This window comes from Macrobrachium rosenbergii, chromosome 23, assembly GCF_040412425.1.
Source record: "Macrobrachium rosenbergii isolate ZJJX-2024 chromosome 23, ASM4041242v1, whole genome shotgun sequence".
NCBI lineage: Eukaryota > Metazoa > Arthropoda > Malacostraca > Decapoda > Palaemonidae > Macrobrachium > Macrobrachium rosenbergii.
In genome coordinates, this window is record NC_089763.1 from 34,020,278 (window position 1) to 34,032,777 (window position 12,500).

The 12,500-nt window shown below is 36.3% G+C and overlaps 1 protein-coding gene across 1 annotated transcript in view; it reads right to left on the bottom strand.

Annotated features, from left to right (window-relative positions):
- LOC136851466 (uncharacterized) overlaps positions 1-12,500 on the bottom strand; it is a 188,011-nt gene that overhangs the window by 66,861 nt on the left and 108,650 nt on the right. Inside the window, 1 exon segment of the mRNA XM_067125570.1 lies at positions 10,365-10,491. Within this exon segment, the coding sequence (XP_066981671.1) occupies positions 10,365-10,491 (127 nt within the window).

Here is a 12,500-nt window from a genome sequence, read left to right on the forward strand (position 1 = left end):
GCCTCAGTAGTTTTTATTTTACTTAAGGTTAAATTTAGCCATAATCGGGCGTCTGGCAACGGAATAGGATAGGACACCACCAGGCCGTGGTTAAAGCTTCATGGGCCGCGGCTCATACAGCATTATACCGAGACCACCGAAAGGTAGATCTATTTTCGGTGGCCTTGATTATACGCTGTAGCGGTTGTACAAGAAACTCGACTGCGCCGAAGAAACTTAGGCGCATTTTCTACTCATTTACTTCGGCCTTGGGCTAGATAAGGAGATGCAGTTGCCTTCCCATTCTGCCATGTGTTGGTAAACATTGACATTGAAGAGCAAGCGTTCCTCTTCATTGCGTTTGCCTGAACTCAGAAATAATCACAGCTGCCGGTGACATACCTCGTTTCAAATCGGGTTGAAATAGAAAATCGGGTTTCTCTTGATGTACTCGTGGGGATATCAGACCGCTTCGATTGTCTGTCTGTCTGTGCGAGTTTCTCATTTTCAACTAGTTACAGAAATCAAAATAAAATATAACTAAAAAAGTAATTTTTTATCATGTCATTCCCGGCTCCAGACTTTCGGGGAAAAATGGATTTTTTTCATTAACGGTAACATTAATACTTTTCCGAATGAGATGAAAAGCATTTTTGAATGGTTATTTTAAAATATTATTATCATCATTGCCGACTAAATTCTCATCATCGCAAAAGACAGGAATGTAAATTACTTGACTGACACGATTGTGGAGTTGTTATTATTATTATTATTACTATTATCATTATTATTATTATTATTATTATTATTATTATTATTATTATTATTATTATTATTATTATTATCATTATTATTATTATTATTATTATCATTATTATTATTATTAACCAACTCGCAAAGTTAGCCTCAACCGAATAGAATATCCTCATGAGAAGAAAGTGAGAAACCGAGCTAAGAGGATAAGAGATAAATAACAAATAAATAAAAATTAATCAACAAAACAGAATATGTTCATACGGAAACACACAGGTTCCACTGAATAGGGTTTAAAATAAAAGAGAGAAACAAAAGAGAATTATTTGGGCACGTCAAAGATAAGCCGCCTTCCGGGTAGGAATTTTCCATCCAGCACCTACAGCTTTAAAAGGAGGGGCAGGGTCGGGAACCAGTATATACAGGAGCTCCCTCGCCCTCCTGTATTACAGAATTATATAACTGGAAAGAGACGTCTGCAAGGTAACGCATATTTGCATAAAAGACATACATTCACACAAATAAACACACACAATACATATTTGTGGTTTCGTATATTATCTGCATACATGATATTCACGCGTGTGTCAGTGACTAAAATTCACAATTACCTAAGTGTTACAAAATTCCCAAACAGCTATCATGGTGGAGACGGGTTGATATTGAATTGATATTATATATATATATATATACATATATATATATATATATATACACATATACATATATACATGTATGTATGTATATATATATATATATATATATATATATATATATATATATATATATATATATATATGTATTATATATATGTATGTAAGTATGTATGTGTATCTGTAGGCACGTATATCCTGAGTATATCAGCTGAAGGACGCATCCTAGAACCTAACAAAGCAGAAGAGGAAGAACTCCAAGCACCATGCACATTTTGCATGAAAGATCCAACAATCGTGACCAGTAGATTTCCTTTGTTAGTATCAAGGCTTATCTCAGACAGCTAAGCTCAGATCTCTTCCGCGTATCATTCGCGTTTCTATTCAGGTTCTCATAGACTCGAAATAAACACAGAGATGTATATTTTCACCCTCTAATGTAAGTCGATCACTTCCGTGAAATAATCCAGCCTTAAGGGTCTGGAAATTTCACTCTGCAGGCTGGTTCTGCCACTCTTTGATGTTATGCATAAAGATCATCTCGTTTTCTAGGCTCTACAGACCTTATTCGCACTTCTTTTGGTTGTGTAGTCACGTTCATTTCATTGTGATGCTATAAACATACATAAACACACTACTTCACATGCACACATATTTATATATATATACTGTATATAATTTTTATATATACACACACAACATACATATATATATATATATATATATATATATATATATATATATATATATATATATATATATATATATATATATATATATATACAGAGAGAGAGAGAGAGAGAGAGAGAGAGAGAGAGAGAGAGAGAGAGAGACAGAGAGAGAGAGAGAGAGAGAAGGTCTTTATTACTGTAATTTAACAACGATCTAACATTTTAAAACACACACACACACACACACACACACACACACACACACACACACACACACACACACATATATATATATATATATATATATATATATATATATATATATATATATATATATTTGTGTGTGTGAACAAGTGAATATTGTGTGACTACTTTCACAGATTTGTACATACATTCTTCATACTTCTTCAGATTTTAATGATAGAATTCTTAATATTCTCCCTATCTGCTGGTTTCCTTTGCATTCTCACTTTGCAAGAAAAAACGTTCAGATAAATAAATGGGGAACAGACTGAAGCATCATCATTCTGTTTCAAATATATATGAAAAACTTACAACAATCCTGAGGGGTCAGTTGCAAGTGTTAATTGTTCTATATTTGACTCAAAAGCAAAGAGAGTAAGTAACAGTAATTTCGGCAACAGCTTGGAAGGTTTTGTTGCCTTATATAGAGAAACGTTATTATTATTATTATTATTATTATTATTATTATTATTATTATTATTATTATTATTATTATTATTTCAGTAGATGAAACCTATTCACAAGGAACAAGCACAACAAAGGGGTCATTGATTTAAAATCCTTGAAGCTTCCAAAGAATGTTGGTTTCAACCTCCCACCGCAGATCCCACACTGCAGCAGTAACTGATCACGATACAGAGCCAGTGATTTTTCATCGCCCTGGGGTAGACGCGAACCCGCGACATCTGAGTGGCATGTCACGACACTAACCACTACACTAGTGGACCAGCTAAATTAATGAAACTTGCAGCAAAGATTAGCGATCAGCTGCAGGCAGGTAGCAGTGGGTTACATCGAGGCGTGAAAGCTTTCACGATAAGAAAGCCTCTGCCCGCCCCCCCCCCACCTCCCAAAAAAAAAAAAACATGAGTAAATAAGAAAATCTTTGAATAAAAACTCGAAGGTGCTAATAGCCTTTTCGAATAAGGCGCTTATGAAACTTGTAGCAAGCATTAGAGGTCAGTTGCAAGCGGCAATGGAACACAACGAGACACGGAGGGCCAAAGAGTAAAAAAAAAGCAAGTCAGCAAGTAAGTCTCCGAAACAACCCGGGAGTATTTTTTTTCCGATATTTTTTCTTAGTCTTATCTATCCTACGCGAAACGCTAAGCCGAGAGGAACTCGAGACTCTGGAGCTCTCTTGCCTACAATCTGCCCCTTTTCCAGTCATTCAGGTTTTACGTGGGCTGGAATTCCCAGCCTCGAGGAGGAGGAGGAGGAGGAGGAGGAGGAGGAGGAGGAGGAGGAGGAGGAGGAGGAGGAGGAGGAGGAGGAGGAGGTGGGAGAGCAGGAAGACATGGGGCGAGAAGAGGACCGCGGACGGGGGACGAAGGAAGGGTGGAGGAGGAGGAGGAGGAGGAAGAGGTGGAAGAAGAAAGAAGAATGAAATAGAGAGAAGGATGAGGGAGCAAAAAGAGAGGAAGAGTGAAACTGAGAAGGGGAAGAAGAGAAAAGAAGAGAAGCAGGGGAAAGTACGAAGGACGATTTATAGCAGTATGGAAGGACTTGCAATAATAGCGGTGGGAGGTGAAATACTGGTTGTAGCAGTAAAAGTGGCAACAAAAATAAGTATCAAAAGCAGCATCAACACTAAAGAAGGTCCTACAGTTATTAGCAGCAAAAGACGGGAGGTAGTAGCAGCATACAGGAAAAGTAGCATTAATCCTATCAAGAACACCCAAAAAGGTAAAAGACCTACAGTAGGGGAAAGGCCGCTAGAAGTAGCAGAAGCAGCAGCATCAGCAGCATCAGCAGCAGCAGTACTAGTAGGAAATAGAAGTAACAAAAACTGAAATCCAGAGGAAAAAAATGAAGACTCGGACGATAGGTGAACAACTTGGGTAATCACAGAACATGCATAGTTAATATGTCATTAATCTTGGAACCTCACCTTGGGACAAATTATTATTATCATTATTATTATTTTTATTATTATTATTATTATTATAATTATTATTATTATTATTATTATTATTATTATTATCCAAGAACATGAGGAACAATGAGACATTCAAACTGCCCGAAGGTTGAAAAAGCTTTCTTCAACCTGTAGCTGTACGTTTGCAGTAACCACGAAGCAGACGTGAAACAAAGGTCTCTTAATGATTTCTTGGACTGTCAATCAATTGTCAATCAAAGCTAAATGTACATGAAACACATCTATTCACAATTAAACGTATACACATACACACACAACAATAACTGTCAAAAATACACTAGTCATTTCCAAACCTCCTTAAGCATTCACAGTAGACTGAGGCTTTCAAGAGAGAGAGAGAGAGAGAGAGAGAGAGAGAGAGAGAGAGAGAGAGAGAGACGCTAACGCTATCCGATTCTACCTGTACCAATTATTACAGGTGGAATCATCCTGGGCTCGAATTCCTTCTGGGTACGAGGCCTGTAGAATTAATGAGGACGATAAGCTCGGTTTCAGGAGTAGGTTACTCCGTAGTCTGTATTACTCCATTGTCTGTATAACTCCATAGTCTGCGTTACTCCGCAGTCTGTGTTACTCAGCAGTCTGTTACTCCGACGTCTGCGTTACTCCGCAGTCTGAGCTACTATGTAGACTGTCTTACTCCACAGTCTGTATTACTCCATAATCTGTATTACTCCACAGTCTGTTTTACGCCACCGTTACTCCGTAAGAATATTACACCATAGACTATATTACTGGGCAGACTATTACTCCGCGGTCCGTATTACTCCACAGTCTGTATCCCAAGCCTTTAAGGAAGCATTGCTACTCCATAAGTAACGGTATCGTAGCATTCTCAAGAAGAGTAATTGTTCCCGGGTAATGGTATTAAGGCATCCATAACGTCATTGATTTCCCAGAGTTAATATAAGGAAATGGTAAATATTCATTTACTTTATGTAATGTTAACTAAAAGCATGAAACTCGATTAATGAATCTGTTTTCATTACAGATTGCTGACGAGGACTTGGCGAAGGATCTCAGCTGTAGAGACTTCAAGGTTATCACAAATCTCAAGGGTAATTCCGGATGAAGGCCGGGGAGAGAGAGAGAGAGAGAGAGAGAGAGAGAGAGAGAGAGAGAGAGAGAGAGAGAGAGAGAGAGAGAGAGAGAGAGAAATATCGTGGAATTTCTTATACCGGAGAGAAAGGTGTATATATATATATATATATATATATATATATATATATATATATATATATATATATATATATATACACATACATACATATATATATATATATATATATATATATTATATTTATATACATACATATATATACAGTATATATATATATATAAATCAAGACCATACATGAAATGCATGGTACACATACAAATATACAGTATATACATGCATACTTACATACATACAAGTTTTGATGTAGAGAAAAGAAAAGAAACTCTCGACCTGCTCCTTCTCTGGCAACAGGAATCCTTTCTCCATTCGCCTAACAGGACAGGGCCAAGGAGAAAGAAAGGACTACGGACCAGAACTTATGCAAGAGGGGCTTGGGTAGGGGTCAGTTTTTGGGGGGGTGGTTCGTTGACCTTCATACTTGGACTGACCTTGACTTATACAAGCGGGATGAAGGATGGGTTCAATTTTGGTGAGGTTCACTGGCCTTCAGCTTTGGAGTGACCTTGACTTTTACAACTGGGGGCGCAAGTGATGGGTTCAATTTGGTGAGGTTCGTTAACCTTCAACCTTGGAATGACCTTGACTTATAGTGTGGGGTGGGGTAGGAGCCCAAAGCTGCTGGCAATTATGTTAGGAGAAGTAAAGCCACAAGTTTATCATAAAAGGAGGTAAAAAATAAAAAAACGGGAAAGCTAATGATAGGACGAAGGAGTAGGAAGGGTACCCTTTCTCAGACCGCCAGAAGGACCAGCCTAAGACCCCTGATGCTGTCCTGAGCTAATAATGACCGGGTTATGGGTGCAGTGACTCCAGAGGCGCCCGTCCCTTTTTTGGGTCTATAACTGGTCAGCTCACAGACCCTTCTTATATAAGAAGGTTACTTTCCTCCTTTCTTTTCTTGGAGAGAATTTTCTTCGCTGTCTCCTCTTTTCTTGCCTTCTTCCTCTTCTTATTAAAATCATTAAAACATTATTATTATGGCTATCATTAGTGGTAGTAATCATAGTAATTTTATTGTGACAAAAGTTTTATATTTTCATTCTCTCTCTCTCTCTCTCTCTCTCTCTCTCTCTCTCTCTCTCTCACTCTCTCTCTCTCTCTCATTCTCTCTCTTGAATACCAAATTGTTATTTGAAGAAATAAAGAAAATAAAAGAGACAAAAAAGGAAATACAATTCTTTCCTTATAAATTCCCAAGGATAAAAATCTTCTTCTTCTTATTATTATTATTATTATTATTATTATTATTATTATTATTATTATTAAAAGGTGCAAACATTCAAACAGATCAAGCCTAAAATCTCATTACCTAGCATATATGAAAGGACAACATTTAATTACTGTTGAAAAAATATGTGAATAAAACATTTTTATATTTTTAAGAATGTAAGCAATGCAGGTTATCATTTTTGAAAAATGCTTTCAGAAAGACGTTGGATCACTACTGAAAACTATCTATAAAAAAACCCTTGGATTTTTATTGAAAACTGTCAAGAAATCACTAAATTATAATGGAAAAATCTGTGACAAAATCGTTGAAATTTTATTGGAAAATATGAATCATTAGGAATAATAAAGCGTGTATAAGAAAATTGTCCGATTATTTTTTTTGCACTCAAATGAGTTGTAGGTAAGGCTGAGAGAGAGAGAGAGAGAGAGAGAGAGAGAGAGAGAGAGAGAGAGAGAGAGAGAGAGAGAGAGAGAGAGAGAGAGAAATTGCAGACGAAAAACGTTATGCACTTAAATGAGTTGTCAGCAAGGCTGAGAGAGAGAGAGAGAGAGAGAGAGAGAGAGAGAGAGAGAGAGAGAGAGAGAGAGAGAGAGAGAGAGAGAGAGAGAGAGAGAGAGAGAGAGAATTGTAGACGAAAAACGTTATGCACTTAAATGAGTAATAAGTAAGGCTGAGAGAGAGAGAGAGAGAGAGAGAGAGAGAGAGAGAGAGAGAGAGAGAGAGAGAGAGAGAGAGAGATTGAGAGACGAAAAACGTTATGCACTTAAATGAGAGTAATGAGAGAGAGAGAGAGAGAGAGAGAGAGAGAGAGAGAGAGAGAGAGAGAGAATTGCAGGAAAAAACGTTATGCGCTTAAATGCAAGTAAGGCTTCACCATCTCAAAAAAAAAAAGAAAGAAAATCTATGCAAACGTACAAAGGGTCACAATGAGAGCTGACAACCAACTACGTAAGCGCCTGAGTGAAACCACATTAAGGAAACGAAAGCATAAAAAAAAATGTAAAAAAAAATTGCAGGGAAAGAAAATGAGACCTGAACAATGCAAGCACAAATTGTGTCGGAAATGACGCCGTTAGATTTGATAGGAAGGATTGAAATTCCATCTCATCAATTCCCGTTTGACCTTTTGGGCAGAGAAAGTTGATGGGTGGAGGTGGGGGGGAAGGGGGAAGGGGAAGGAGAAAGGGGACGGCGGGGGAGGGGGACTGAGATCAATTTCGCTATTTTCATCAAATGCTCCATTCATTTTGCTTCGTTCTTTTTGCTGTGCTTTGTGGATATATTTTGGCTGTGAGTGTATCTGATAACGCCCTATTCCTCCACGCTGGAATATATATATATATATATATATATATATATATATATATATATATATATATATATATATATATATATATATATATATATATATATATATATATATATATATCATATAATATTTTATATAAGATATTTAAACACTTATGATTTCTGAATATTTGTACTGTTGAATTCTACATGCTGCAGAATATTTGGTTTCAAACAACCTAGATCTTACTCAATACTTGCATTGCCAATTCCAGATGTTACTAAATATTTGCACTAAACATTCTGGATATGGTTGAATATTTGTATGAAAATGTCGAGATGTTATTTTATATTTGTGTTAAAAAATTCTCGATGCTACTGAACATTTGTATTGAAAAATTCTCCATGCTACTGAATATTTGCACTTAAAAACTCTGGAGGTTACTGAATATCTGCATTACAAAATTCTGGATGTTACTGAACCTTTGTATTCAAAAATTCTGGATGCTACTACATATTTGGATTAAAAAAAATTCTGGATGCTACTGAATATTTGTATTAAAAAATTCTGGATGCTACTGAGGATTTGCACTTAAAAATTCTGGATGTTACTGAATATTTGCATGAAAAAATTCTAGATGTTACTGGATACTGACATTAAAAGATTCTAGAGTTACTGAATATTTGCATTAAAAAAATTCTAGGTGTTACTGAATATTTGCAATAAAAAGGTATAGATATTACTGAATGTGTGATTAATAAATAAATTAATAAGATAAAAAATAGACAGGCAAATAAATACATATGTATAAATAAATAGATAAAATAAATAAATTAACAGAAAAGATTGTGGCTGATGAATGATAAGAACAAATGACTAGAAGAATTATTATGACTGTTGAATATTTGCATAAATATTCCTGCGGTAGATCTTGGAATTGTTACTCATCCAGAAGTGTGTATTATAAAAAAATAATTTAGTCAAGAAAAACTGATCAAATATGGCAGAAAACAAGCAACTAAAAAAAGAATGCTAGATTATTTTGAGGAAAAGAAAAAGAAAATTAAAGAAGAAAGCTATATTACTTGGAGGCAAAGAAGACGTGAAAATTAAAGAAGAAAAGCTACATTACTTGAAGGCAAAGAAGAAGAAGAAGAAAATTAATTTTTAGGAAAGAAAAGAAAAAAAGAAGAAAATTTTTAGGAAAGAAAAAAAGAAAATTAGGAAAGAAAAAGAAGAAAGTTATATTACTTGGAGGGGAAAGAAGAGGAGAAAATCAAAGAAAAAAGCTATATTACTTGGAGGGAAAGAAGAGAAAACGAAGGAAGAAAGCTATATTACTTGAAGGCAAAGAGGAAGAGAGAATTAAATAAGAAGAGGAAATTAAATAAGAATGCCATATTATTTGGAGAAAAAGAAAAAGGAAATGAAAGAAGAAGGCTATATTGCATGGAGGTCAAGAAGAAGAGTAAATTAAAGAAGAATGCCATATTATTTGGAGGAAAGGTTAAAGACAATTAAAGTGAAGTCGAGAAAATAAAAGTATTAGAAAATCACAGACTGAATCTCAGTCCTACGAGCAGAGTGAGGCGCCGTTGCAAAGACAACGCCTGGAGGACGCCACTCAACTGAAACTGATAAGAATCATGACTTCCGAAATCGTTGTTCATTCCGTCTTTCCTTTTTCGAGGAACCGGTGGTGCAGTTGTCTCAATGATCTTTCCTGCCATAAACCAGATAGAAGAAGAAGGAAGAGAAGTTATATACTATAGACCTGTTAAACATAAGCCTATTGCGTTAGACCATGCTAGCTTAAGGCTTCCTGCAAGACTGAATAACAATGCTGGCTATGGATATATTTACCGAGAATGGCGGAGGGACAAATTGGGATTAACATCAAGCATCCGACTGTTAAAACATAGGCCCACCGGATTAGACGGCGTTTGAGTGACTGGGAAATGAGAATATTTCTTGCATGACTGAATGACAATATGAAAGAGGATATACAATATCAGAAAAGGAGAAGGAAAGAAATGACTGGGGCCTAACAATCCACGGAATAAGACAAGTGTCTCGGGTAATATTACGCTCGATTGTTAAACATTAACCTACTGGATGGAACTTCACTATTGTTAAGTGCCTAGATAAGGGAGATTCTTTACATTGTAGAATACCATTATTGAGAGAGACTGAAGAAGGGCTACTAACGAGGATAGGAGCACGTTACTATCAGGGGAACCTTGAAAGTCGATGAAACATATAGGCCTAAAAGATTAGCTTCTGTAGCTGAAAGTTTGGTCTAAAGACCCGGCACTGCAACCGTCTGGTTATTCATACGAGGAAAAACAAAAACAAAACCAAAGGCAAAATAAAAAAGGCTTCCAAAGAGGTCTAACAGCACTAGAAAATAAAACGACAACAGCCTACCTGACAGCTAGGATGTGTGTGGCTGTTTGCGAGATGTGAGCAACAGCAGTAATGGTTCTCGTCTCTTCGTTTCCACTCAGGAGGCTGTAGTACTGGTAGGCTGGAGAATCCGGGCCCAGCTTTCCTCCTGCAATGAAAAAAAATCATAAAAGAGAAAAATTAATAATAATGAAAAAAAGTCTTCAGAAAAAAATTAATAATAAATCGTATATAGGTCAAGAGAATTCAGGGTTAATTATATGATACGATTGCCCCCAAAAGTTGATTTTTTGGGGGTGAGGGGGTGTTGGGTTGGGTTATTAAAAAATTTCATATATAAGTAAAGACAATTCAGAGGAAATGAAATTAAAAATTACCTCCAAAAAGTGTATTTTATGGGTATAAAGAATTAGGTCATTAACGAAAAAAAAAATTCATATATAAGTCAAGACAATCCAGAGGCAATAAAATAAACAAGCAAATAATGCGCCGAAGTTCCTGCACAGCGTATAATGCTGTATGAGCCGCGGCCCGTGAAACTTTCAGCCGCGGCCCGGTGGTGGCCTGTCCTATAGCGTTGCCAGGCGCACGATCATGACTAATTTTAGACTTAAATAAAATAAAAACTACTGAGCCTAAAGGACTGCAAATTTGGTATGTTTGATGATTAGAGGGTGGATGATCAACACATCAATTTGCAGTCCTCTAGCCTCAGTAGTTTTTAAGATCTGAGGGCGGACAGAACAAGTGCGGACAGACAGACAAAGCCATCTCAATAGTTTTCTTTTACAGAAAACTAAGAAATAACCCCAAAAAGTTTAAGTTTAATTTGGTTTGTTTCTTTGTTCGATTGCAGGATTACGCATAAAAGTCATTTCACGATTTTTCCCAAATTTCGACCAAAGGCTGGTCACGTGACTGGCAATAAGAGGTTCGACCTTTAAAGAGATCGGGAAATGGATCAGCGATCTGAAGGGGGGTAAAAGGTTGGTCGCCCCCTAGCCCACTTCTCCCAAAATAATTTCACTGGGACATATCTGTAGTGTTTTGAAATTTCTAAAAGTCAAACAAACAGGAAAAGTCGACAGACACGTGTGAAAACGTAACAGCTGTCCAAATTTTTATGAAAATGAAAGGGAAATAAAGTAAAAACAAAATAACAGTAAAAATGAAAAAGAATAAAGAATTTCAAGAAAAACACAATTCTGAATTACTCAAATTCATATTTCAGACATAATAAAAAAAAAGGCTTAAAATGAAATGGAAAACAGCCGATCATAAAATGGCAAAGCAATACATTTCACAATTACTTATTTTGTTTACTTTATGGGCATGGGGCTAGCAACTTCATCCCAAACATCAATGCTTAGGCTCTTCCAGGGGCGCGTACAAATCTAGTGACGAGAGGCAACAGAACGAGTTTCAGGAAACTCTCTCTCTCTCTCTCTCTCTCTCTCTCTCTCTCTCTCTCTCTCTCTCTCTCTCTGTGAATAAATCAAAGTTTTATTCAGGCAACCTTGACGTTCCTTCTCATTAATCAACCATTCACACAAAAATGACAAATTCCCGAGAAAAAAAAAAAAGGAAATTATGCAAGAAAAAATTATTGTCTGTGAACCAGACCAGAATGACAGTGCCAAGGGAAGGTTACTGTTGACCTTCCCTCGAGGATGATAATAACAATAATAAAAAAATAGAGGCAAACTAAGGGAGTACATAATAGAGCCTCTGGGCTACGAAAAGTAAAAAAAAAAAAATAATAATATCAAGTTATTGAGAGATGAGAAAACTCCGGGAGTGTGACAATCACACCTCATTATTCCGGAGTGTTCGGCCGTGAGGGCGTAGCGGAACACAGCATTTGGGAGATGACGCAAGGGTTGCATAACTGACGGATCTATCTATCTGTCCATCTGTCCATATATTATCTATCTATCTATCTTGGTAGACAGACAGATAAATAGGTGGGTGGACAGATATATGAACTTACGTAAGGAAAAGTAACTGAACATCAATGAACTTTTGAATTTTGATTTCCTCATGCTTTTTTTCGATACCAGCAAATCGAGAATTAAAGCTTTTATCTAAGCTTTTGCTGATTGGCAAGTGTCATTCCTCAGATGTGTGAATGTGATTGTTATATACTATATTTGGATA